At 34.8% G+C, this 27,804-nt stretch overlaps 1 protein-coding gene across 3 annotated transcripts in view; it reads right to left on the reverse strand.

The window, feature by feature from the left end:
- Positions 1 to 27,804, reverse strand: part of PAN3 (poly(A) specific ribonuclease subunit PAN3) — a 129,987-nt gene that overhangs the window by 70,199 nt on the left and 31,984 nt on the right. For all 3 annotated transcript variants that reach the window (XM_021678341.1, XM_021678339.1, XM_021678342.1), the window contains exons 5-6: positions 22,352 to 22,513; positions 240 to 387 (exon numbers count right to left, since the gene is read on the reverse strand). In XM_021678341.1, coding sequence (XP_021534016.1) covers positions 240 to 387; positions 22,352 to 22,513 — 310 coding nt within the window. The remainder of the gene's footprint in view (positions 1 to 239; positions 388 to 22,351; positions 22,514 to 27,804) is intronic.

Below are 27,804 nucleotides of genomic sequence, written 5' to 3' on the forward strand. Positions count from 1 at the left end.
TTTAAATTTATTTTTGTGCTTTTAAACATGCTTATATATAATTTTTGTTCATATTTAAATTTTGTTTTAAAATTTTCAACTATACATTTGATCTACGGTACCAAAACTGAAAACATAAAACTCATAATGTGTCCAAATATGAATCATTCAAGTATACAATTTCAGTTTTCATAAACTAATAGCAAAAGTGCTTACAGATTTGATATCTGGAACTCAATGGAAACAGTTACTCAACTTACCTGGTGCTAATCCAGCAGCAGCAGGACTTCCCATGGATGGGTGAGAGAACACTTGAGAGAAGGCAGACATATTTGACTGGGACACGTTACTCAGCCTGGAGGTTGATCCTCCTTTAGGAATAAACTCGCTTGCAGTAGGATTTGGTGTCTATTTAAAAATCAAATATAGTAAGTTAACACACTTTAAGCCCAAAAAAGACACTGAATCTACTAGGAATTATTGCACAATGATTTACTGAGTAAAATATTTTATTGAAAGGATTTACAGTGTTTTTAGTTTCCATATTTTGGAGTGGTATAATTAAATTTCTCGAAGAAAATTTTTTAATCAATTTTGAGGATTTCAATCATTTCATTTGCAGAATTTAACCCCAGAAAAATGTAAAATTTGCCTTGATTGTCAAATACGCATCATTACCAAACTATCCTAACACATTTTAGAGAACTGGGAGGTTGAGACTACCTCAAAACTGAGCAACAAGTTTCAAGTTTAATATCTTTAAACCACTTCTACCAGGATAAAGGTCAAAGCGCCTTTATTCCAAAATTAATCATTTCCCTTTTTTAAAACACAACACATTTCCCCAATAATATGGTGCCATGTATTTAATTAACAGAGTAAAGACAAGAAAAACATTTAAAAACAAGGAAAAGGTGGGAGGAATCAAGATACAAGAAAAACCTAACAGAGGCCCCAATGCTTTCAATGCCCACAAGTATCACATGTAACTTCTGTTATATTTAAAGTATTTTACTATGAGATTACATGGAAAAAAACTTTCTTCACAGCTGTACTATGCCACAACATTTTATATATTCAAGTGGCATAGTACTTTAGGATTTAAGAATTACTGTAACATTATGAGACTGCATATCAAATTCATAAATGGCCTGTATTTTGTCGACGTGGAATAAATATCCTAAATTTTTCTGAAATAGTAACCATTTTAAATTCTAAGTGCCCAAGCATAATAAAGATTCAATCACTCTTAACATTAATGATATCATTTGAATTCAACTTTCAAATGGTCAGCCAAGGAGATAATTTAGTATGGTTCACACTTCAGCCCACATTCTATGCATACATATAAACTAAGTTTAAAACACACTGAATCATGATGCAAAGCATTTAATCACTTAAAAGTCTTTTAGAACCAATCATTAGAATGTAAAAATGCATTTCCACAGAAGGCAGAAAATAAGAAGATGGACTAATTCCTGTACAACCCGAGAACAACTTCCCTAATTCAATATGAACACCACTCTACACTGCCAAATTAGAATTCAAATTATTAGATTTAGAAGATTATAATAGGCTGACCTCAATTTAAACTCTACAACAAATGAGAGTTTACCAATTACATGCCAGCTAATGTTAAAGTTAATAAAATGTAGAAGAAATGCTAACCTGGGCTTAATTAAAATATACTAAAGTAATGAAATCTCTTTAACTGTCACATCTAAGACATGAAATTCTAAAAAAAAAAAAAAAAACAATCCAGGCCTGATCCAAAATATATTTTCCAAAGAGGAAAAAAAAAATTCTCTTCTATTACTTTTCTGTGTGTGCGTGTCTATTTTAAACCCTTCCAAATTCTAGTTTTCAAAAATAGTGGTATGTTCTATAAAAGTACAGTCAACTCTTAATATCTGTGAAAATTTCTAGAAAAATAAGTCCATGCATTTTACTGATATACTAATCCCTAGTTCTAAGGGAACAAATGGCTACTAACAGGATCACTTCAGAGCTAAACCAACGTGTTTCAGTTAATCTTAAATCTATTTTAGAAGGGGCACCTGGGTGCCTCAGTCGTTAAGCGTCTGCCTTCAGCTCAGGTCATGATCCCTGGGATCGAGCCCCACATCAGGCTCCCTGCTCCCTGCTCCGCGGGAAGCCTGCTTCTCCCTCTTCCGCTCCCCCCTGCTTGTGTTCCTGCTCTCGCTATCTCTCTCTGTCAAATAAATAAATAAAGTCTTTTTTAAAAAAAATCTATTTTAGAAGATGAGAGTCAAGATAAAAGTAATCAGTATCTTGGTAAGAGTCCAGAGTGCCTAGGAGGGATGGAAACTTCAGGATTACAAGATTACTAAAAAACAGCAAATTTAGACAAAGAAAATTATATGTGTATACAAAAAATTTTAGTAGCATATTCCTGAGAATTAGGTATTACTCATTTTCCATGTCAGTTATATCTTATATTTACTGTGAATAACAGACTATCTGATTTCAAAGCAAAGCTACTCTAAATTAAATCTATTTTAAATTAATTTGAAAGCCTACTTTAAAGGATCCTATAAAGGAGAAAAAGGAGGGAAAAGTCTATTCCACCATTCCCCAAAAAATCATATATGTCATTATAATAAATTATATAAAGAACCACCGAATTTATCAGCGGTTATTAAAATTAATGTAACTATGAAAATTTACACACTAAACAGCAACCTTTACAGATTCAACAACCAAAGATGCAAAAAACCTACCCAACAGTGAATTTTAGTTAAGAAGTGAAAAGAAAAGCCTAAAATCCTTCCTCCTTTCTCTTTCCTGATTTAAGATGGCAAAGCATTTCCCTTGAGTGGATGGTTTAGGAGTTTATTTTATTCAACTCTGAGTATTTGAGATTAGAGAAAAAGTAAATGGATTTAAATAGCAGAAAAAACAATTACACAGGATTTAGGTACAACACAAAACAAACAAAATCTAGGAACAAAAGAGTAGAGCTATTATTAACAGGTAATACAAATTCTCATATTATTATCTAGCCAGATTAGAGAACTATCAGAAATATTTAAAGTAATAATTAACAATTATTATAATAATGAGAATACTTTTTATGATACAATTATTTAAAATAATAACTACAATTAAAAGATACATTCTTAAAATGACTTTAAATTTTTTGGTTTAAAATATAAATATGGACTTTATAAAGTAACAAAATAGTATAGGCACACACCTTTAACATGTTAAAAAGAACAATTTCTTGAAAAATAAGCCAAAACCACTTAACTAAAACCAGTATATCATATTAAAATGAAATATATGTTCATCAGAAAGTAATCAATTTCTTTTAGCTTTAGGAGGTGAAGGTTGTATCTAGAAAGAAGACTCAAGGGCTTGGGTTATATAAATTTTCTATCTAACTTCAACACCCCTAAAGAGAATGGAATAAAAAGTTTTATTACTCCTGCCCTATGATTTTCATAATCCTTAGCCCTATGATTTTCATAATCCTTACATAACTATAGGGGCGCCTGGGTGGCTCAGTCATTAAGCGTCTGCCTTCGGCTAAGGTCATGATCCCAGGGTCCTGGGATAGAGCCCCGCATCGGGTTCCTTGCTCAGTGGGAAGCCTGCTTCTCCCTCTCCCACTCCCCCGCTGTGTCTCTCTCTGTCAAATAAATAAATAAAATCTTTAAAAATAATAATAATAACCCCTGCATAACTATCTAGTATATGTTCCTATAGTATTATATTTGTTATTTCATATACAGGTAATTTATATTCATAATTTCTATTTCTATTCTAGTATTTATATTTTAAATCCTAATTTTCAGCATTCCTTAAACAGCTATAAATGCATGTTTGAAAAAAAAATCAATGTTTATTCAAGTCAAGTAACAGACATTCACTTTAGGAGAATTTATCAATAAAAACAGAGTTTCGGGTTCTCATACACTTAAATTTACACTACAACTTGCATGCCAAAAACAACCAAGTGCTTTTTATAAATTGATACCATCCCCCAACATTTAGCTATGATCCCGACCTGTACTCTCTAAACAGAAATAGACTAGATCAAAAGTCCTAATACTCAGTTTAAAAAGCACTGTTGTCGGGGCACCTGGGTGGCTCAGTCGTTAAGCGTCTGCCTTCGGCTAAGGTCATGATCCCACGGTCCTGGGATCGAGCCCCACATCGGGCTCCTTGCTCAGCGGGAAGCCTGCTTCTCCCTCTCCCACTCCCCCTGCTTGTGTTCCCTCTCTCGCTGTCTCTCTCTCTCTGTCAAAAAATAAATAAAATCTTAAAAAAAAAAAAGCACTGTTGTCATTATTATACTTAAAATAATAATTAAATTTTCAATGTAGATATCTCACCCAACCAAAATGACAGAGTATTTCCTATCCGATAGGGTTTTTTACAAAAGTAAGTAATTTTCCGATGAGGTTTCTAACTCAGGTTTAACATTATTTTATGCTTTTCTACTATTACATGATTCCATGGAAACTGTTACTTTTAAAGTAAAATTCAGTATTTAATACTCTGCTGGACTCCACTACAAACAGAACACTTAAGACCACAATAAATTAGTCCCATAAATTAAGGGACTGAATTAATAAATGGTGCAACAAAATAAAAAGTACAACCATTAACTATGTTTTTAAAATTAAGTAGAAAAACAGGAAGTTTGCATTAAATGAAAATAGAATACAAAGTCTTATGTAATATTTCACTGCAAATATGTCAAAAAGGTAAGAAAAAGTTGTCTTAAGGTGACATATGACTGAGAAACCATTAATGTTCTTGAGTATTGTTCAGGTTTTTAAATATCACATAGTAAACCCATAAAACCCATTAAAGACCTTCCATGGTAAAGATTCTTATAATGAGCTCAACTTACTTGTCTTAATGGCTTAAGTTGCTATCAGTAATCTTTCTACTCTCTGAATGAAACCTGACCTGCTAACTTTTTCTTAACAGCTTTATTTAGATACAATTGACATATAAATAAGCCACACATATTTAAAATGTAAACTTTGATAACTCTGGTCATAGGTAGACAATCAAGAAACCATTATCCAAATCAAGATAATGAATATATGCGTCATGCCAAAAAGTTGCCACAAGCTTCTTTCAAGTACCTCCCTCCCATTCCTCTCTACTCCCCTACTTCGGTCTTGAGGCAACCACAGATCAGCTTTCTGTCACTATAGATTAATCTGCATTTTCTAGAATAATATGAATGAATCTTACATACATATTTATGCGCTGGTTTTTTACCCAGCTTCTTTCTCTTGGCAACATTAAGATTCATTAATGTCACTGGTATTCTTATCAATACTGCATTCTTTTTTACTGATTAATATTCAAGAACATCAATATACCACAACTTGTTTATCTTTCCACCTGATGGACAAAGGTTGTTTCCAGTTTTTGGCTATTAAAAACAAAGCTGCAAAGAACACTCAGGTACAAGTCTTTGTGTGGATATGTTTCATTATTGTTGGAAAATGGCTTGGATATATACGGTATGTGTATATTTAACCCTTTTAAAAAATTGGTAAGCTGTTTCACAAAGTGGTTGTACTATTTTAATACGTCCACCAGCACTCTGTGCAGAGATCAAGTTGCTCTATGTACTCGGGGACATGTGCTTTGGTCGGACTTTTATATTTTAGACATTTTAATAGATGTGTAGTATCTCAATGTGGTTTTATTTTGCATTTTTCCAAATGACTTATTTGCCACTCTGTGTCTTCTATCACAAAATGTCTGTTCACACTTTCTGACCATTTTTATTGGATTTGTTTTTTATTATGGAATTTTGACAGTTTGGGATAGAAGTCCTTTGTCAGATATGTGATATACAAATATTTTCTCCAGGTCTATAATTTGTCTTTTCACTGTCTTAACAGTAGTATCTTTCAAAGAACTGAAGTTCTTAAATTTTGATGAAGTGCAGTTTATAAAAATGTTTAAGAGTCATGTATTTGGTGTTGCATCTAAGAAATACCTGCCTAACCAAAGGTCACAGATATTATGCGTTTTCTTCTATAAATTTTTTAGTTTCATGTTTTACATGTAGGTCTAAGTTCCACTCTGAGTTAATTTTATAAAGTGTGAGGTATGGGTCTAATATTTTTTGCATATACTCAATTATTCTAGCACTGTTTGCTAAACAGATCATTTTTCCTCCACTGAACAGCCTTTGCTACTTTGATGAAAATCAACTACTTATTTGAGATTACACAAATCTATAGATCAACTTGGTAAGAATCAACATCTTAACAATAATGAGTCTTCAGATCCATGAACATGATACATGTCTCCATTTATTTAGGTCTTACTGAATTCTTCTCAGGAATGTTTCAAAGTTTTCAATTACAGATCCTCAGACCTTTGTCAGATTGATCCCTATTTTATATTCCTGATATTATCATAAATTACATAATTTTTAAAATTTCAATGTACTATTATTTGTTGCTAGTACATATGTACCAGTTTTCTGGTAACAAATTACCAAAAATTTGATGGCTTAAAACAACAGAAATGTATGCTCTTCCACTTTTTGGACACCATACGTCCAAAATTAAGTTGTTGGTACAAATGCACTGGAGCAGAATCCATTCCACGCTTCTCTCCTAGCTTATGGTAACTGCCAGCATTCTCTTGAGATTCCTTGGCTTGCACCACATCACTTGTTTCTAGTCTCTGTCCTCACATCACCTTCTCCTGTGTATAATCTCCCTCTGCCTCTGTCTTACCAGGACACTTGCCATTGTTCTGGGCCCACTTAAGTAATTCAGGAAGATATCTCCAAATCCTTAATTACAAATGTAAAGACTGTCTAAATAAGGTAGAATTCACAAGTTCCAGAGATCAGGACATGAACTTATCTTTTGGGGGGCCAAATTTGGGCTGCATTTGTTCTTCTTTCTCTAGTTTCCTAAGGTAGAAGCTGAGGTCACTGACCTAAGAACATTTCTTCTTTTCTACTATAAGCATTTAGCGCTATAAATCTCCCTCATTACTGTTTTTGCAGCATCCCACAACTTTAGACATGTCTTCATTTTCATTCACTTCAAAATACTTTCTGCTTTCCCTATTTCTTCTTTGACCCACATATAATTTAGAAGTGTGTTATTCGGTTTCCAAATACTTCAAGATTCTCCAAATATCTTTGTTATTGATTTCTATCTTAATTACATCGTGGTCAGAGAACATATTTGTCTGACCTGAATCCTTTTATAAATGTATTGAGACTTGTTCCATGACCCAGAATTGGTCTAAGTCAATGTTTTATGTGCACTTCAAAAGAATATGTATTTGGTTGTTTGGGGGCAGAGTTTTCCATAAATGTCAAATTGATAGAGTTGTTCAAATCTCCTATATTCTTACTGTTTTTGTCTCCCTCTACTACTGAGGAGTACTGAAATCCCTATCACTGTCTGTCTACTTCTCCTTGCAACTCTTATTAGTCTTTGTCTCACATATTCATATTTTAACCCTATTATTAGGTACATACACACTGAAAAATGGTACATCCATGCTCTTAATGAACGTCCCTTTATCTTTATCAAATAATTCTCTTTGTTCCTGATAATATTCTCTGCTCTGACACCTACTTTGTCTGATGTGAATATAACTACCTCAGGTATGTTATATACACAGTATATATCAGTGTACTATATGTACAGTTGACTCTTGAATAACCATGGGTTTGAACTGTGCAGGACCACTTACACAGAGTTTTTCGATACAGTACAGTACCTATAAGTGTATTTTCTCTTTTGATTTTATTATTTTCTTTTCTCTAGCTTACTTTATTGTAAGAATATAGCATATAATACATATAACATACAAAATGTGTGTTAATCCAATGTTTATATTATCAGTATGGCTTCCAGTCAACAGAAGGCTACCAGTCATTAAGTTTTGGGGTAGTCAAAAGTTATACAACGATTTTTTTTTTAAAGATTTTATTTATTTATTTGACAGAGAGAAAGAGAGAACAAGCAGGGGGAGCGGCAGGGAGTGGGAGAAGCAGGCTCCCACTGAGCAGAGAGCCTGATATGGGACTCGATCCCACGACCCGGGGATCATGACCTGAGCCGAAGGCAGACGCTAAACCAACTGAGCTACCGAGGCACTCCGTTACAAATGCATGGGGAGTTATCACCCCAACCTCTACATTGTTCCAGAACCAACTGTATTACTACACTATCTACATATATATATATATATACACACACACATATATATACACACTATGTATAGACTGATAATATACAGTAGTATATTACTATAATTAAACTATATATTATAGTATACATACTATTATATATGGTATATGATACTAGTAATACACACACACAAGTCTTTTTTGACTAGTGCATGGTATAACTTTAAACCTATTTTTGGCTTTATGTTTAAAGTGGGGTTTTTGTCAGTTTCATATAGTTGGATCTTGCTCTTTTTTTTTTTTTTTAAATATAATTTGAAAATCTCTGCCTTCTTATTGGGACATTTAGGCTATTTACATTTAATGTGATTATTAATATGGGTAGATTCAAAACTACTACCTTGCTACTTTTCTATTTGTTCTCTTTGTTCTTTGTTCCCCTTTTCCTTTTCCTGCCTTCTTCTGGAATTAAATGATTTTTTAAATTTCTTTTTATTTCTTCTCTGAGCTTATTAGCTATAACTCTTTTGTGTTATTACAGTGGCTGCCTTAAGTTTTATAATATATATATACATATTTAACTTATCACCAACTATCTTTGTCTAGGGTCATAACAAAATACCATATACCAAGCAGTTTAAACAACAGAAATTTATTTATTTTCTCACAGTTCTAGAAGGTGAGAATCTAGGATCAAGGTGCCAGCAGAGGCAGTTTTCCCTGAGGCCTCTCTCCTTGGCTTGCAGACAGCGAACTTCTTGCCATGCCCTCACAGCAATAGGCCTTTTCTCTGTGCCCGTGCACCACTGGTATTTCTTTGTCTTCTAAGGACATCAGTCATATTGGATTAGGGCCCCATCCTTATGACCACATTTAACCTTAATTATTTCTTTAAAGGCCCTATTTCCAAATAGAGTCACATTAAGGGTTAGGGCTTAAACATACGTATTTAGGGGAGACAAAATTCAGTTCCTAACACCAACTATAATCCAGTCTTAAACTATTTCACATATAGTATAGCAAGCTTACAATATTATACTTCCATTTCTCCTCTCCCAGACTTTATGCTATTGTCAACACATATTTTAAATCTATTATGTTATAAAGCTAATAAGAGATTGTTACTATTTTTGCTTTGAACAAGTATTTTTCAAAGAGATTAACTAAGGGGGAAAGTTTCTTATATTTACTCATGTAGTATGTGTTTCCAGGGTTCTTCATCTCTTTGTATAGATTCTGATTTCCACAGGCTTTTGTTTTCCATCTGCTTAAAATACTCCCTTTAATATCTACTGAAGTACACATCTGCTGGTGGTGAATCCTTCAACTCTTGTATGTTTGAAAGAAGTGTTTATTTTCCTTTTTTAAAAAATTATTTCAGACTCACTGAGTGTTTGTATGTCTAGTAGTGTTTGCATGCCTACTAATTTTTTATTAGATGCCAAATATTGCTATTTTTATCTTGTTGGGTATTAGGTACTTTTTTTAATATTCCTATAAAAATTCTTGAGCTTTGTTCTCCGTCATAAACTGCTTAAAAAGTAGTCTGATCCTTCAGGTCTTGCTTTTAAACTTCATTAGGAAGGGCCAGGGCAGCATTTATTTTAAGACAATAATTTGGCCCCACTACTAGGCAAAAGACTTCCCATTACATTACTGGTGCTTCATAAATCATGATGTTTTCCATTTTGGCTGGTGAGAATAGGAACTACAGCTGGTCCTGTATGAACTCTGAGAATTATCTCCTGTGATCTTTTTAGGAATTTCTTCTTCCAGCTCAAATAGCCTCTTCACTCATACCCTCTGCTCAGTACTCAGCTGAAGACTCAACGGGAACTTTGCAAGTGTCTACTATAGTTCCTTCTGTTTATGAACTCTCTACTCATCAGTACTTTTTCTTGTGAACTATAACCTTCTGTTAACCTCCAGTTTGGTCTCCTCAATTAAATAGATCAGTAGGCTCCACCTGAGTTCCCGTTCCATGCACCAGGCCTAGAAACCCTCCAAGTGGTAAGCTAGGCTCACCTTTGTTTCCCATCTATCAGGGATGATTGTCCTCCACTGTCTGATATCTAATGTCTTGAAAACTGTTATTTCATATACTTTGTTCAGTTTTTTAGCTGTTTCTGGAGGGTAAATCCAACACCTATTCTTCCACCTTGGCCAGAAAACAAATCTAGTAGTGATGTTTTTAAAACATAAGGTATCCCTAATTTGATCAATAAATAAAATTTAGCCAACTCCTCGTTTTGTTTAGGCACTCATTAGTAAAGAGGTGCTTTGCAACTATCATTTCAAACAATTTGTGAGCAAATCTATCACCTCCCTATTAAGCTGGTTTTTCTTTTCAAGTTTTGTTGTGTCTTCTGTATCATCTCTTTCCTAAACAGATAAATTATACCACAGCTAACTATCTTTTTGATAATGCAGATATCTTTGAAGCATCAAATCATGATATCTATTCTACATCCTAAATATTTCTCAAATTCAACTATTTCTATGTCACCATCAGTGCCCTAGTCTACACCACCATCACCTCTACTCAAGTTTACTGCAACATCATCCCAATGGACCAACTAGACTCCAATCTTGCTCAACTCCAATCCATCTTCTATTTTGCAACCAGGATTAAAGAGAGTAAGAGAGAAAAGCAGAAAAAAAAGAAAAGGAAGAAGAGGAGGAAAAAGAGGAAGGGAAAGTGGGAAGAAAAGAAGAGAAGGGGAAGTTTTGTTTAATGACTTCACTGATGAAATCCAATTAGATTGAACAGATCAAGTCTCCACTGTTCTTGACTGAATTAAGTAAATTTAAAAAAAAACAGGATATGAAATGTTGATATTAATCTTAGCCTTATCTTTTTTTCTAAAACCTACTCCAATATACCATCTTCACTACTATTCTTCTCTCTTTGGAGTTAACAAAAGAGTCCAGTTGGGACTAATTCAAAAGATTTATGTCCAAGGGGTGGGTGGGTGTGTGTGTGTGTGTGTGTGTGTGTCTGTGTCTGTGTGTGTGTGTGTGTGTGTCTGTGTGTGTCTGTGTCTGTGTCTGTCTGTCTGTCTCCTGGCAAGGGCAAAGTGTAGTGAATTATTTGGGTAGGTAAAAGAGGGGATACTGAAAATGAGGGAAAAAGGCAGGAATTGGCAAGTATTTTGCCTTGATAAAATGATCTATAAAGGCATAAAAAGATGAGACTCAAGGACATAAAGAACAGCCCCATTCAGAGCTATTTTTACCAGTCTTCAGTGTTCATAAATAATACAGAATAAAGAGGAACAGGGTGAAATGGAAAGGAGAAGTCAAATGGCTAACCAGACCCTCCAAGTTCACACTTCTACAAGATTTTTTTTTGAATTTAATGGGTTGTTATTTCCCCTTATATTTCAAGCATATCCAAATACAGTCAATTTAAAATTTATTATCAAAATATACTCAACTTCTGGGTTTTTCAGGAACTAACCTGTTTAAGACCAGCAAAATTTCACCTTGTAAGTTAGAAGTTAACATCTAAAATACTACTACTGTGAAAATTAGTCTAGTATCTCAATTTAAAATTTTTCTGAAGCAATTTGGGCCCTCTGATAAACACCCCAATAGAGGAAATACGATTTCTAAATAAATTAGAGTCAAATTGGTGAAGACCATGGAAGAAAATTGATTACTAATGCTTCCAAGAGATGCATTTCAGTTTTGTTTTAAACTGAAGTTCTCCTATTTATAATTTGGCTATCTTTAGAGTAAAGTAGCATCAGTAGATGAGAACCTACAAGTGAAAATCAATTAGTAATAAGCTTCATATTATGGTAGAGTTAAACAGAAAAATTTTCACAAGCTCAGCAAAAGTAATTATATATAATAGCTTGAAACTATGGAAACATAAATTTCCAAAAAAAGTACTCATTAGTCCCATCCTTTACGAAGTTTGTCATAAATAGGTAATACCCTAAACACTGTTCTTGAGAACAGCTTGATAATATGCATCAAAATGAAAAATAAGCTGCCCTAGTACTCCCACATCTAGGAACTAGAGCTAAGGAGAAAATCACGTATGTAGAAAAAAATTAAGTTTTGCATGTATTTTTTTAAATTTATGATTGTTTTTTAAAAAAGGAAGTGACTAAAATATCTCTTGATAGGGATTCAGTCATGTGAATTTTAGTCCCTACAACAGCGTGCAGCCATTAAAAATCATGTGAATTGATATATTTCTATTTACCAGGGAGGGAGGTCCAGTGAGTAAAAATAAAATAAAAATTAGGCTAAAATACAGCAATTATACTACACAGCTATTTCTGTAAAATGGTATACTTATGCCTAAGAGAAAGGGAAGAAGGGGAAAGGAAAAATGTGTGTGCACACAGGCACATGTATATAAAAGGATGCTAACTGAAGAGCTCACTAAAATGTTAAGAGAGATGTCATCTCTGGGTGGTGAGGAAACTGGAGGCATTTTTGCTTCCTTCTTTGTACTTCTCTATAGTATCTGAATTTTTTCCATTAAGTATATATAATTTTTACAAAAAAGTTGTAAGAAAGTTTAAGATTGTTAATCATAAAGTCACTTACACAGTTCCCTTTTCTTTGCATATCATCACTGAACAGCATGCTGTTACACAAGAACTCACATAAAAAATGCAATATTTAAATTGAGACCAATAGAATCAATGTATATAAAAAAGCAAAATCTGTGTGTGGTGGATAGAACACATTTTCAAACAAAAAACAGGTAAACTGCTCCCTTTCCACTTGAAAGTTATTTATATGTTACAAGTTCCCCAATAGCAGTAATCATTAATGGTCAAAGAGGCATTATCTCCTAGCTCAATATTCTTCTACCTATTTATATGTCAATTATCTCAAGAAAGCTTAAAAAAAAATTACTCTCCCTAAAAAAAATAAAAATACCCATTCAGGTCAGTTAATGAGTAGTCCAGGACAATGAGACCATCACAGCATTCCAAAGAGGCAAGAATTACTATATAGGCAAGAATACCTATATAGTTACAACTATTTTCTATATCTATGCACAGTTTCTATTCAAAGGTATATAATAGTGAAACCTATTTGCCACATTGCACAGTAAGAAAGATTTACTTAGAGGCATTCTCTATAACCAAGAACTCTGTCATATTCAGTCACAAGATAAAAGATATATTAAGATTTTTCAAACATTTTTCCATAATGATATTTTTTGTCATGAAACTGTACCAAAGAAAATTTTAAGAAACTGCACAAAGCATTAAATTTCAGGACTACCATCAGAACAAATATAGATAATCACTAATCCAGGTTCATTCATTCAATTATTTGAATAACTAATACATAGAAGATACTGTGCTAGGCACTGTGCTAGGCACTGTGGAGAAGAAAAATCTATATAACATAGGCACTGTGTTCTAGAAGCTCACAGATGGGCATTTCACAGGTAAATGTATCCTGAACCAAATTCTGCAATCCCAAGAGCTCAGAACACCCAGATATCAAAAAATATTAAGTATCACAGTGTGCCATATACTGTTAGCCTTTAAGACAAGTTATATATACATTAATTACAGCAACATAAGTGCTAGGGAAAAGTGAACAAATGCTTAATGCTAACTAATTAGGTCATAAGACTAGATGCCCGAAATGATTCCTAAAAGACAAGTTTGCTGAGTCAAGATAGAGAAAAGGGCACAGCAAGCAAAGCAATGTTCAAAGAAAGAAGCAGAAAGAGCATGGTACTCTTCATGGTACTACAAATAGTTCAGTAGGTCTACAGCATTTATCAGGAGAGAGATCAATAGGTACACCTTGGATACCTTTCTGAAGGATCTGAATTTATTCTAATGACAAAGGTAAAAAAAACAAGATCAGATAATCAGTCAGGTAGTGGTTTGAAAGTTAAGACTAGAAGCAGGAAACCAGATAATAACAGTCATACAATAATAACAATCCAGATAAGAAATGAAGGTAGACCTAAATTATAACTCAGTAATATTAAAAAGTGAAGACAATTTCAAAGTAGCCCAATCAATAGAACCTAGTGGCTGAATGATGTGACAGATAAGGAAGATGGAGGAGGCAAGAAAAACTCACTAGTCAGACAACTGGGTGATATAAAAAACCAAGACAGAAAGCAGGCACATAGTTGTGAATTAGTCTGTACAGACATGTGTGAATAAAACAGGTTTAAAGGAAAAGATGTGATGTTCGTTTTAGACATAATGAATTTTCAAACTCTTATGCCATATAAATGAAAATGTTCTGAAGAAGCTAGTACTCAGAGTGAATGCAAAGGACTGAGGGGCTTAAAAAAAAAAAAAAAAAAAAAAACCTGAAAGTTGACTATGAATAGGGAGTAGCTGAAGTAATAAAGATCTGCTGAGATCCCTGAGGGGCACTGTGTGGAATAAATGAGAAGAGAGTGAAGGACAGAGCTTGGGAGAGTTCCTGAGGGCAAGGTAACAGACAAGAGGTCCTCAAAAGAGACTAACAAAGAACAGTCTAAGAGCTAAATTCAAAGAAAGAGGAATGGTCAACAATGTCAAACCCATCAGAGATCAAATAAGAACTGGTACTTTTGATAGTTAGGTAACCTTATCAAAAAGAGTTTCAACAGAACTGGTGAAAGTGAATGGCAAAACAATGGGAATTGAGGGATGAATTAAAGGTAAAAAAGTAGCAACAGGGCGCCTGGGTGGCTCAGTTGGTTAAGCAACTGCCTTCGGCTCAGGTCATGATCCTGGAGTCCCGGGATCGAGTCCCGCATCGGGCTCCCTGCGCAGCGAGGAGCCTGCTTCTCCCTCTGACCCTCCCCCCTCTCATGTACTCTCTCTCATTCTCACTCTCTCAAATAAATAAATAAAATCTTTAAAAAAAAAAAAAAGTAGCAACAGTAAGTAGTAAGCATTTCTCAAATTTTATCGCAGTTTCCCAAACATACTGACCCTAGAACATTTCCTCAGTTAGCATTCCTTACTCCCAGGGTCCCAGAGTGAAAGAAACTTAAACATGGCATATTCACAAGCTAGGAGAAAGAAATCATTGTTGAGGGAGACATGTCCTAAATCTGAAAAGGGATAAATAACAGAATAAATTGTTAGAGGTAATAAAGACAGATTCTGATGAACATAGTAAAGGAACAACTGTTTGTCTGAGACAGGAGGAAAAACAGTAAGGAAAGTTATGAATGAAAATGCTGCCCACACGTTAAAAGCTGCCAAATGAGACAATTCATTCTCATGCCCTTTTTCCCTCCTGTGAAATACACAAGTCATTTACTCAAAAGTGACAAAGAAGGGGTGAGTAGGTTTGAGAACAGTGTTAAAGGTTTAGAACAGCAGCTATAAAGGAGAAAAGAAGTGGGTCTGGGGGTCAGAAAGCAGTGTATACATACTAATACCATTTTACCTGCACCACAGTTCTAGAACTCTTCAAAGTCCTGAGGAACCCTGAGTAGAAGGTTTAAGTTTTAACCTTAAAAATTCCAATCCATTCCATTCTAAAGCCCAAACAATCCCATCTCCTAGGGCCTAAAGTCTAGAAATCACCTGAAGTAACACTAAAACTCAGCAAGTAACTAAAGATTGAGATATATCTGGTGAGTTTCAAAAACCTCTCTGGGATCTTAAAAGCACCAGTAACAAGCAACTAGAATTCACAGGAGAATTTGTGGGCCAAAAGATCTTAATGTGAGCATTCTTCTAATTAAATACTTCTTACAAGAAATGCCATTTAATCAGACCACAAGGCGAGCAAATGCCATCAAAAGAGATGTTGACAAGTATGAATCTCCTAATACAGCCAACAGTCCAACCATTCTCATTCACTTACATCACTCTGGGGGTAAGCTAAAACAACACTAATAATTTATGATCTATAACCCATTATTTCCAAAAGTCTGAGACAAAATGAATATGATTTTATTTAACCTGTCATTACTTTTAGGCAAATCTTAACCTGCAATACCCTGAGAAGTTAACAAAGCCATGCACTTCCCATCCTTTTATTCCAGTTGACACCTAATCCTTTTTTTTTTTTTTTAAGACTTATTTATTTGAGAGAGAGAGAAAGAGAGCGAGCATGTATGCAGGGGGAGGAGCAGAGGGAGAGAGAAAATCCTCAAGGACACTCTCTGCTGAGAGCAGGGGCCGACATGGGGCTTGATGGAGATCACAACTCCAGCCAAAATCAAGAGTTAGACGCTTAACTGACTGAGCCACTCAGGCGCCCCTTAACACCTTAGTCTTATGGGAAAGATGAGAACACACTGTTATCCCTTCAAAAAAAAAAGGGGGGGGGGGCATTTTTAAATTAATTTTTAAAAATATTCAAGAGAGTTAGCATTAAAATGTGAGCCCCTAAAAGACAATTAATGTTACTGTCCCATCCTATATATAAAAAATATATATATACACACACACACATACATACCATGATGTCACATTGCATCTGAATATAACTAATAGCACCCTAAATAAATATAAACAAAGACCGAGTTTTGGAGTGATAGGGTGAAACTGATGGAATGCAAATTTATTTAATATCTACTGTGTGCTTGGAAATCTGAATCTTCACAATTCTGTAAGTAAGTGATAAAGTATTTCAATCCTAAACAATGGCATTTGAACTATATAATCATAGAACAAATAAAAAATTTGGAAATTGACATATAGATTGGTCAGGCAGAGAAATGGGTAAACAACCTAGGCAAAGACTGAAGAAAGATAAAGAGAATTTACACTTAGGTAAAATAAAGTACTCCTGATGTGGAGTCTCTGGTGACCTTCCATCTACCATCTGCTTGGTGTTTGGGCTAAGATCATGAGAAAAATACAAAATGGAGAAGCCCTGTGACTTAACAACGTCAAGAAGTAATTAAGACTACTACCAGGATCAGAAGATTAGAAAATATCAAGAATACTTGGACAAATGTTAAACTTTGAGTTTTAAAAATATAGAAGATTCTCTAACATTTCAAAAGAAATCACTATCCTCTGTTCTAAATCAGTTGTGATAATACAACTAAGCAATAGTAATATGGTAGCTATAAATCCCAGAACCTATGATCAAATTTTTTTAATTATATAAAAGTATTAGAATAAATTACCACAAATTACATATATTGCCTAATAAAAGGAAATTAAACAGTAACATTTAGAGACAAAATACATTAAGGGTACAAAAATAGTAATAAATACATGCTCAGTCTCAAATATTTACAATCCAGTGGGAAAAGGCAAACAGGTAAAGAAACTTAATATAAAACAATGAAATAACTCTTAAACACCACCAAGTATTATAGAAACAGTAAAAAAAAAAAAAAATTCTTTCAGGCAAGTATTCACAGAGAAGGTAGTATTTGAGTTAACTCTTGAAGGAAAAAGGAGGAAAGATTTTTTTTTCAGGCTCTGTTAACAACAGTACAGAGATACAAAGATACAGAGAACTGACAACGTATTTCATATTTTCATATTATATGATATATGGAAGATTCCATTTGATTAGAATTTAGTATGTGTGAATGGTTAGAGAGATAGCCCTAGATAAGTAAAACAGATCCCAGGGGATTAGACAAAAATTATACAGAAGATACCCTTAGGGTATAAACTGTCAGTAGTGTTAAAAAAGGAAAGAAGAGGAAGATACTACAGAATTTTAAAGAATAGGGATTAGAGGCCTGGCTGGCTCAGTCAATGGAGCGTGTGACTCTTGATCTCAGGGTTGAGTTTGAGCCCCACACTGGGTGTAGACATTACTTAAAAAATAAAATCTTAAAAAAAAAAAATTAAGTTTTTCTAAATTGCAACTTACATTGTTTGTCAAATGGGGATAATATGGCATTATTGTGGCAAAGCCTTAATATGATGGCAAATAAATTATCCAATGTACTGTCTTTCAATTAACAAACTTCAATAGTTTCCTTCTTATAATAAATGGTAGAATGTGAGAGATGACAGGGGAGAAGTTAAGATATGTAGCCTCAGGGCGCCTGGGTGGCTCAGTTGGTTAAGCGACTGCCTTCGGCTCAGGTCATGATCCTGGAGTCCCAGGATTGAGTCCCACATCAGGCTCCCTGCTCAGCAGGGAGTCTGCTTCTCCCTCTGACCCTCCTCCCTCTCATCCTGTCTCTCATTCTCTCTCTTGCAAATAAATAAAATCTTAAAAAAAAAAAAAGATATGTAGCCTCAGTGACTGGACTGGGAAGATGATAAAGTCATTAAAGAAGAACTACAAAAGAAACAGATTTAGAAAATAGGAAAATGCGCAAGTTTTAGATATACCAAATTTGCAGGGACAAGTGGGATACATACCTACATGCAAAGATACCAGAAAGCACAAAAAATCTGAGTCTTTAACTTAGAAGACAGTCCTAATAGAAATAAGATTTTAGGTCTTAGGCATACAAGGGAAAGCAAAGAATGAGTGAGCCAAGAACAGGAGCTCACGAGGAGCTAGGGGTAAAACAAAGAGTCAAGACTGCAAAAAGGAAAGTTTCAAAAATAGTGAGGTGGCCAGCAGTTTTAAGTACTGGATAAAACTGCTCTATTTGGTAATTAAGGAGATTTCTGACAAATTTTGAGAGCAATTTCAGCAAAAAAAATTTTTTAAGATTTTATGTATTTATTTGCGAGAGAGAGAGCACGAGCAGGGTGGGGGGAGAACAGAGAGAGGGAGAAGAAGCAGGCTCCCTGCCAAGCAAGGAGCCCGACGTGGGGCTCGATCCCAGGACCCCAGGATCATGACCCTAGCCGAAGGCAGACGCTTAACCAACTGAGCCACCAGGTGCCCCAATTTCAGCAAATTTTGATGATACCAAACTGCAGACACTGAAAGAATAAATGGGTGGTAAAGAAATCAGAGAAAAGAATAGAATCAATTTCAAGCGTCCTCGACCGGGAACTCCACAAACATAGTAATGGAGACCTCATGAATATTATCAGTATTTCAAAGAGCCATGTGAAAAATAAATTTAGCCTTCACCACACTATGAAAAACTAAGGAAAACAATAAATATCTTTGATTCTTTAATTAGCGTATTTTATATATACATATATGTATTTTTGTATGTATGTTTTAAATGAAAGCATGAATCACTGTTTTACAAATGTGGTAAACAGGCTCTCTTGTATCATGAGATTCTTGATGGAAAATAAATAAAAAGATTATTAAGTACTAAAAGATGGGAGCTCTTGAAAGAAACCCAACACTGAAGAGAATAAATGCAATTATGAATGATTCAGGTGGAAACCTTCAGAGAAAGTTTCTGTTGCTGTTTTTGGTATAAGGGTTTTGTTGGTTATCTTTTGATTTCAGAAGTGGAAAAACTTCTAAAGATGTTAGCTTAACACTAAGAAATCAATGTGAAGAAATGTTTGCAGTTCTAGAAAGAAAGGTAATTAAAGGTCACTGAGAATCAGATGGAATCATAAGGAAAAAGGACTGACCTTACCAATCCTGCAGTTATGCATAAGTTAAAATCCATGGATAGAAAATATGTATGCACTCTCATCCAAAAACAAGCTGCCCTACAGAAGTTCAGTTAACGAGTTAGATAATTAAGCCAACCACAGCTCTAGTTCAATAGAGGGTATTTCACATAGAGTTAAGAGAATTTAAAGTCTGACAAACATGGGTTAAAATGTCTGCTCCTCTACTGACTACAATTTAACCTTAATGTTACTTAGCTTCTCTGAAGATGTTTCTTCATTTAATAGTAATGTTCTCTCATAAGCTATTAGGAAGACCAAAAGAGACAATATATGTAAAGAGCTTAGCACAGTGCCTGGCACAAGGTAACCATTTAAGAAACACAGCTATAATTACTAAAATAAAATACAAATAAACATTTCTCTGACCTTAGGATTAAGAAGACCTAAGATTTAAAGGAAAGGAAACAAATGAAACAGGAAATATTAATACATCTGGCTATTCATATTTTTTTATTGTGTAAAATTTTTGTGGACAAATATGTTAAAAAGCATCATACAAAACTTAAAAAAATGGTAACAAATAGGGGCGCCTGGGTGGCTCAGTCATTAAGCGTCTGCCTTCAGCTCAGGTCATGATCCCAGGGTCCTGGGATCGAGCCCGGCATCGGGCTCCATGCTCCGCGGGAAGCCTGCTTCTCCCTCTCCCACTCCCCCTGCTTGTGTTCCCTCTCTCGCTGTGTGTGTCTCTATCAAATAAATAAATAAAATATTTAAAAAAAAAAAAGAATAGATTCACAAGAATTAGTTTTCTCACACAACAAAAAGGTAAAAACCCCAGAAAAAAAAAAAGAAAGAAAAGAAAAAAGGTAAGGACATACCCCTTGCTCTGCATAAACAACACCAGGTACCTGGTTTAGGAATCCATGAATATAGTAATGGACACCAGATGGGCATTTTTCAATACTTCAACATGTGACTGATATTGTGAGGTGACACTGTCCTTCCAATACCAAACCAAGCTACTAAGGCATTCCTCATGTCCTTAAAGGAAAAGAACTATTTGAGGATAAAATAATAGTAGTAGTTGAAATAGGAGATTCAGATAACACGAATTCAATCTTTCGCACATTGAAAAGCTTATCTATTATAACCTGTTTTAATTAAAAATAAAACATAATTTCTAGGGCGCCTGGGTGGCTCAGTTGGTTAAAGCGACTGCCTTCGGCTCAGGTCATGATCCTGGAGTCCCTGGATCGAGTCCCGCATCGGGCTCCCTGCTCGGCGGGGAGTCTGCTTCTCCCTCTGACCCTCCCCCCTCTCATGTGCTCTCTCTCATTCTCTCTCTCTCAAATAAATAAATGAATGAAATCTTTAAAAAAAAAAAACAAAAACATAATTTCTAGCATATATTCTTAGAGTAACCTAACGATTTTTCAAGCTCGGCTAAAAAAAGGTCCCTCAAAAGCTGGCAACAGGATAAGATGGGCAGCTGTGGAAAGGCCAAGCGGCTATACCCATGCATTTATCAGTGTTTTACCCCACAGCCTACAAGCAGTTCCAGTTCCACTTGTATCTCTTCTTATATAGTTAGGGTACAATTTATTCTCAGACTTCTTAAAACTGAAAAATAATTCTAACAATCCACATCAAATCTCTCTCCTACTAATCTAAAAAGACAAAAATTCAGTGAACTATATTGCTTTTCATAATTGACATATTCAAAACTTTCCAACGAAATTTTAAGTGTATCATGATGTGGACCCCTCCCCACCTCCCCAGGTTTTCCTTACCTTTACAAAATACTATGAAAACTTCATTTGGGGCAGATACTATGCTTTGTAATATTTTTGGAGTAACTCCTTTATTTTTATGCCCAAGGCAATATAGATATTGCTATGGTATTAATACTGAACAGACCAAAATACTGTGGAACCCCTTCATAACACAAGGTTGGTGACAGAAATAAAACCAAGTTGTTAACTTTGTTATAGCTTTTCTGTGTGTGGTATATGTGTGTGGGATTACAGACTTTTGGCTAGCAATATATATTAAAAATACCCATGTATTCAGAAAGTTTGGGAAGAAAGATATTCTACTTCCATCTAAACTGAAATTTGGATTAATAGATCTATATTATACCATTACCAATTTTTTTAAATGAGAATAACTATAATCCAAATTAAAACTGAATCTAATTCAAATTATTTCACAGGTACTTCAGAATCTTATTCAAAGCTACTCTCTGAGTTATAAAATCCATTTTCATTATTCAGTATTGATAAGGGAGAGTCAAAGACTGAAATGTACCTGCCTTAACTCTATGACAGCATACCACTGAAGTTGGTTTTAGAGCCAATACTTAACAAGTTTGTTTACATATAATTTTTATTTAGTAAAAATGTACAAAAAGTAAACACATGAAGCTTCCTGTTATTCAGAGTCCAAATAAATGAGGCTTTCCATAATAAATTTTGTAATGATTTTTGAATATAGTACCCTGAATAACTTTGTGTATTAAAATAACTGAACTCTTTTTTGTTAACAAAATCCAAAAGGGAAAAACTAAATTTCATAAAAGAATAGGAAAGTATACTATAAGCAGAGAAAGTTCAAAAAGTCACCAAAGTCATTTAGTTGGTTAACAGGCCACTGACCTTCCTTTGATTTAAAAAAAAAAAAAAATCACCTAAGGATATCAACTAAGCCATCCAATCTCACACCCACCACCCCACACAGACACAGAAAGCAACCAAGATATTCACTTTCAAAAAATGTCTAATAAAATTATTTTTACCTGTAAATTGTTTTCTGTGACTCTGTTCCACCAAACCATATTGATGGGTACTCCTGATTTACACCTGTCAGCAAGGCAGCCAATAGGGTTCTTTGCTTTTCGTGCCTTTGATCCCATCGGAACTAGCCTCTCCTCCAGCATCCCCAGGCGATACTTCCTTGGCTAGGAAAAAGAAGGAAAGAAACCAAGCCACTCCTAACATCCCCCACACTAATCTAAACTAACATAACTAACATATAGATGATATCAGAAATGGTGGAATAGGAAACAAGTAAAATTTCTAAGACACTCCCTCTAACGTCCTTATCACCACCCACCATTTCCCAACTCCCGCCGCCCTCAATACACACCTCCAAAATAACCCACAGTCCTAATAGGCTGAACAACATATTGATATAAAGCAACAGATGTTTTAGAAGTATACATTATAATTCAATTTTATAAAAACTTAATGAACAGAAATTAACTTATCAGCAAAGTTAAATGCTTTGCAGAATTTTTTCCACTGGCACTTACCTATTCTCACTGCAATATGAAGAAATGCTTCGAGGGCACCAAATACAGGTAAAAAAACTCTCCAAACTATATCTTTTTCTGCTCCATTTTGCTACCTTATTTCCTAAAGAGGAACTACCCCCACTTAAAAGAAGGAGCTAATTCCTAAGGAATGGATTTTTTTTAATTTTTTAAATTCTATGCACATTAGGCAAAAGTACAAGTCATTGTGTCTTAAGTGGGCATTCAACTTAAGGTACTAAATGAAATAAGCTCAAATTTTTAAAAAAAAATATACAACTTTCATGGGTCTTATAAGTATACTAGTAATGTAAACAGATTGATATTATATTTAGCTTGTCCAATAAAAGCATGAACTCATTGGCAAACATTATAATAAAGTTAGTAAACAATCTTACCAGAGGTTGGCAGGGCTTTTTTATATGTGAAAGTTAATGATAGTTTCCACCTTACCTCTCTTATTTATAGTAAATTTGCACTAAATTATATCTTTATGGGAATTTCTATATATATTTTTCCCTTTAAGGAATGCTGATCATTCTTGGGAAGGTAACTAATTTAAGACCTGAAATAAGAAAATCTATGTTTACTCACTGTTCTGTCTTAAGTCTGCTAAAGCAAATAGTTAAAAATAACTTTCTTCAGAAAAAGTGTCCTAGCCAGGCAAATATATAAAATATAATTTTGGCCAGTAGAGACAACTAATTTGAAGAAAACCCTGATTTCTAAATTTCAAAATGACCTTGCAAATAATGCCTATGGAAATCATCCTATGCAAATTAGATTCTAACTACAGAAATGGGCATCTGTTAGTAGTCTTTGATTTAAGGGGGGGGAAAAAATTAAACTTGCGTAAGAAAGGTAACTAAACTACCAACCCAATAATTATAGCAGTGGATAAAGTTTCATGAGGCTAAAATATTTCCATCTCTATGCACTCTTGCACCAATTCAATTACTCTTTATGTCTACATCACAAGCAACTTTTGTGGATGAGAATAAAAATGAACCCATCAGAACAATATTATAAATGAAAGAATTTTAAAGCAAGTTATTTCTAGTAATATAGCTCACAACTATAAGGCTTTGATACACAGCAGAAATACTATACCTTAATTAAGCTTTCACTAGTTTAAAATTTATATTTTAGAAAATGTCTGGGCTAAAGAATACCCTATCAGAAATGTTCAACACATCAAAGAATATTTATTTAAACAAAATAACAACCTATCAACTAGGATTACCACAAGGGCACCTAAATTCTAGTCATACATTTGAAAGCATGAAAACTATTGCTTTAAATGACCTTCTGGTATTCAGATCCTTCACAAATGCAGACTTGCTTTTGAGCTGGTCATTACAATAGCACAATTTATTTTCTTACAGCAGTGTACTAAGCAACACAGAAAAAAAAGTATTTAAATAAATCCAATGTAGCATTCTCCCACCCCAAAAGCTCTCATTATATGTTTCTCATTTTTCCAAAGAAGAATTCATCATTCTTCTCCCCACCACAACCCTCAAAAACCTATAATTAGTCTAACGCCTTTCCTCTTAGGCAGAAGAGATCCCCAAACATGTGCCATTATAGATTTAACTTTCTTCAATAAATAGCAAGAGATTAAAATCTAATCCAGAAGTACAACCTTCTACGTGATACTGAATGGAAAGACCTAAGTATCAATCCATTTAAATTACCATCATAAGCAACAGAAGGCAAAATGACATCTGAAAAGGGATAGCAGCAACACAAAGCATGAAGGTGAGGCAAAAAGATTACATATTACTGCACAGGACATAAATTACCATAAAATCTCAACTGTAAGCTAATTTCCAAATTATTATTTATCCCTTGGGGAAAAAAATGTATGGTTCCACTAAACATCTAAGAAACTACTTTGCATCAGGAACTGTTCTAAGTACTAGAATACAGTAATAAATAAAACACACACTTTTCCCTCAAGAGGATGTAATATAGTAGGAAACAAAGTCATGCAAACAAAACATAGTCACTGTGATACAATAAATGCATATATAATTAAGGTACCAAAAGGGCAGAGACAAAGGGTTCACAGAGAAGGTGAATGCAATTCTGAAGAAGGAGTAAGTTTGCCTAGATGGAGGGGGGAGGGAGAGAGAGGTACTGTAGGCTAGGAAAAATGTATATGCAGAGGCATACAGGCACTATGGTGTTAGGTGAAAAGCTCAAGTAATCAGTCTACCCTCTAGAGAGGGCTAACCTTGAAGAGCAAAAGATGAGGCTTCAAAGCAATGAAAAAAACTGTTCTATATCCTATGCCAAGGACTTTAGACTTCATTCCATGGCCAATCAGACTTCAGTCCATGGGCAATGGGGAACTCTTAAAAGCTTCTGAATGAAAATTAAAGTGGAAACAGGCACACAAACCCGTGGACTCACAGTAATCCAGGTTAGAGTTTCTCAACCTCAGAACTACAGACTTCCGATAATTCTTTGTTGTGGAGGCAGTCCTGTGCATTGTAGGATGTTTTGGCAGCATCCCTGGACTTTAACCTATAGACACGAGTAGCACCACAGTCCCAGATGTGACAACCAAATATATCTTCAATGTCCCGAGGGGACAAAACTGCCCCCATTTGAGAATCACTGGTGTAGGTGAAGGATGTGAACTCAAGGGAACTGAAATGGGAATAGAGCTAATAAAGCCGGGTTGGGGAGACACCTGCTAGGTTAATAACAACTATAGGTGATTGAAAGTGGGGGCTAAGGAAATCGGAGAAGTCAAATAGAAGATGAAGAAATAAAAGGGACAAACAAACTTTTATGGAAAATGTTTACTAACCCCTAAAGTTATTACCCTAAAATTCTGAGATCTGTAAGATCCAAACCCCTCTACTCCAAAGCAAACAAAAGCAACAGCCCTCTTCCCTTTTCCTTAGCTTCCAGTAATCCTTTCCTAGACCAATGTTGAGAATGTGAGAGTTAAAAAAAAAAAAAACAGTTATGGGGGGCGCGTGGGTGGCTCAGTCGTTAAGCGTCTGCCTTAGGCTCAGGTCATGGTCGACCACCAGGGTCCTGGGATCGAGCCCCGCATCGGGCTCCCTGCTCAGCGGGAAGCCTTCTTCTCCCTCTCCCACTCCCCCCTGCTTGTGTTCCCTCTCTCGCTGTCTCTCTCTCTCTCTCTCTCTGTGTCAAATAAATAAATAAAATCTTTAAAAAAAAAAAAAAAAAAAAACAGTTATGTCCCCTTGTTGATCCTCCATTCTTGATAGCCTTGCCCCTCCATGGAATTCTACTTATGGAATGGAAGCATTTGTAAATGTCCTGTCCTATTGATAAATAACCAGCTTTTCTACCCCACCTCCTAGTAAGTCAATATTGTACATCAAAATTCCCAACCTCTTTTTGTTCCTGTAGTAAAATATCCAGCAGGGCTAAACTATTCCTCCCTCTCTCTCCCCACCCCACTCTAGTTAAACAATTTTTACTTTAAGTCTCAAGATGTAGTACAAGAGTGAATTTTTATCATTCTTCACAAAATCTAAACAAACAGTACAATAAGACAGTAGTTGAAAACAGTTTTACCCTTTATACTGGACACTAAAAAAAAAACAGGTTAGGCCTGAACAAAAGTATTCAAGGATCCTTTTGTATTCAAACTATAGCGAACCTATGAATCTTCTGGGGATGTTATTAAAATAAAGATTTTGATTCAGTAGGCCTAGAGTGAAGCCTGAGACTCTGCATTTCTAAAAGGCTCCCAAGACTGCTAGTACTGCTGATCTGGTGACCACACTTTGAGTAGTCAAGTTCCAGAGAATGTCATAGAAAAAACCTAGATAAGAAACTACTGGTCTAGACAGAAACTGAAGCCACTCCCTGAAATAAAAAGAGACAGAAGTTCAATAGTTCAACATCCCAAATCCTTAAAGCTTGATCTAGATACTTAGAACCTTCAAGACTATTACTCGTGTAGCCCCCAGAGCCCTGGCTCTTCAAAATTTCTTGCCCTGGTTCATAAAAGCCATTTCCAATGGTTTAGGTCTAAGGAAATCCACCTTCATTCCTTATAATTGAGGTAAGTCTCTATGTCGAAATAAAGAACAGTAAAAGCTAATTTTTAGGACTGTTTGAGTTCAAAAGTCTAAATGTACACACATTTTTTTATACATTCATTCACTCAACATTTCAGCATTAGGCTCTGTGCCCTTCTTCCTAGAAATACAAAGCTAAGATATATTCTCTTCTAAAACTTCACATTCAAGCCAAAGAAAAATCTATAAATACCATGCTTGTAATAGAAAATGTAGTTAAAGCTACCAAGTAACAGACCAGTTTTTCAGTGCACAATTCTTTTGGTACAACGGCAAAACAACAATGCTTTAACAATGCTTCTACAATGCTTCATTATTACCAGCCATGTGTTGTTATATGTCATTATCTAATTAGTAATAAACTAGAAATCAAATTGTTATCCTACTACAAAAAGTTTTCACTACCCTGAACTTTAAAAACTCCTTCTGAACATCAAAAACACAATTGTGCTTTCACCCTTTATACTCTGAAAACAAGGAATGATGATTTAAAGTTACTATGAATGACATTTTTGGATGATTTGCATTTTATTAGTCACAACAGCCTCATATACTTAGAAAATAGTGGTACATATGTATGAATGATCTCTTTTCAGATAATGCTTAGTAATTACATTAATTCACTACCTTTTGCTGTAATAACTCAGCAACCTACCTCCTGCCACTCCTGATGGTCTCAGATCCACTAATAGAAACCTCTGGTCTAGAATCTACTACATATTTATTTGAAAATAAACCTGTATTTCTTTTATAACCTCTTCTAGCTCACAATGGTCTTCCCTCAATTAATGAAATGTCTTGGTATTGTAGCACATTGGTAATTACGAGAACTAAATATGAGATTGTAATTCCATTAATTCGGTG

The sequence above is a fragment of the Neomonachus schauinslandi genome, chromosome 3, assembly GCF_002201575.2.
Source record: "Neomonachus schauinslandi chromosome 3, ASM220157v2, whole genome shotgun sequence".
Classification (NCBI taxonomy): domain Eukaryota; kingdom Metazoa; phylum Chordata; class Mammalia; order Carnivora; family Phocidae; genus Neomonachus; species Neomonachus schauinslandi.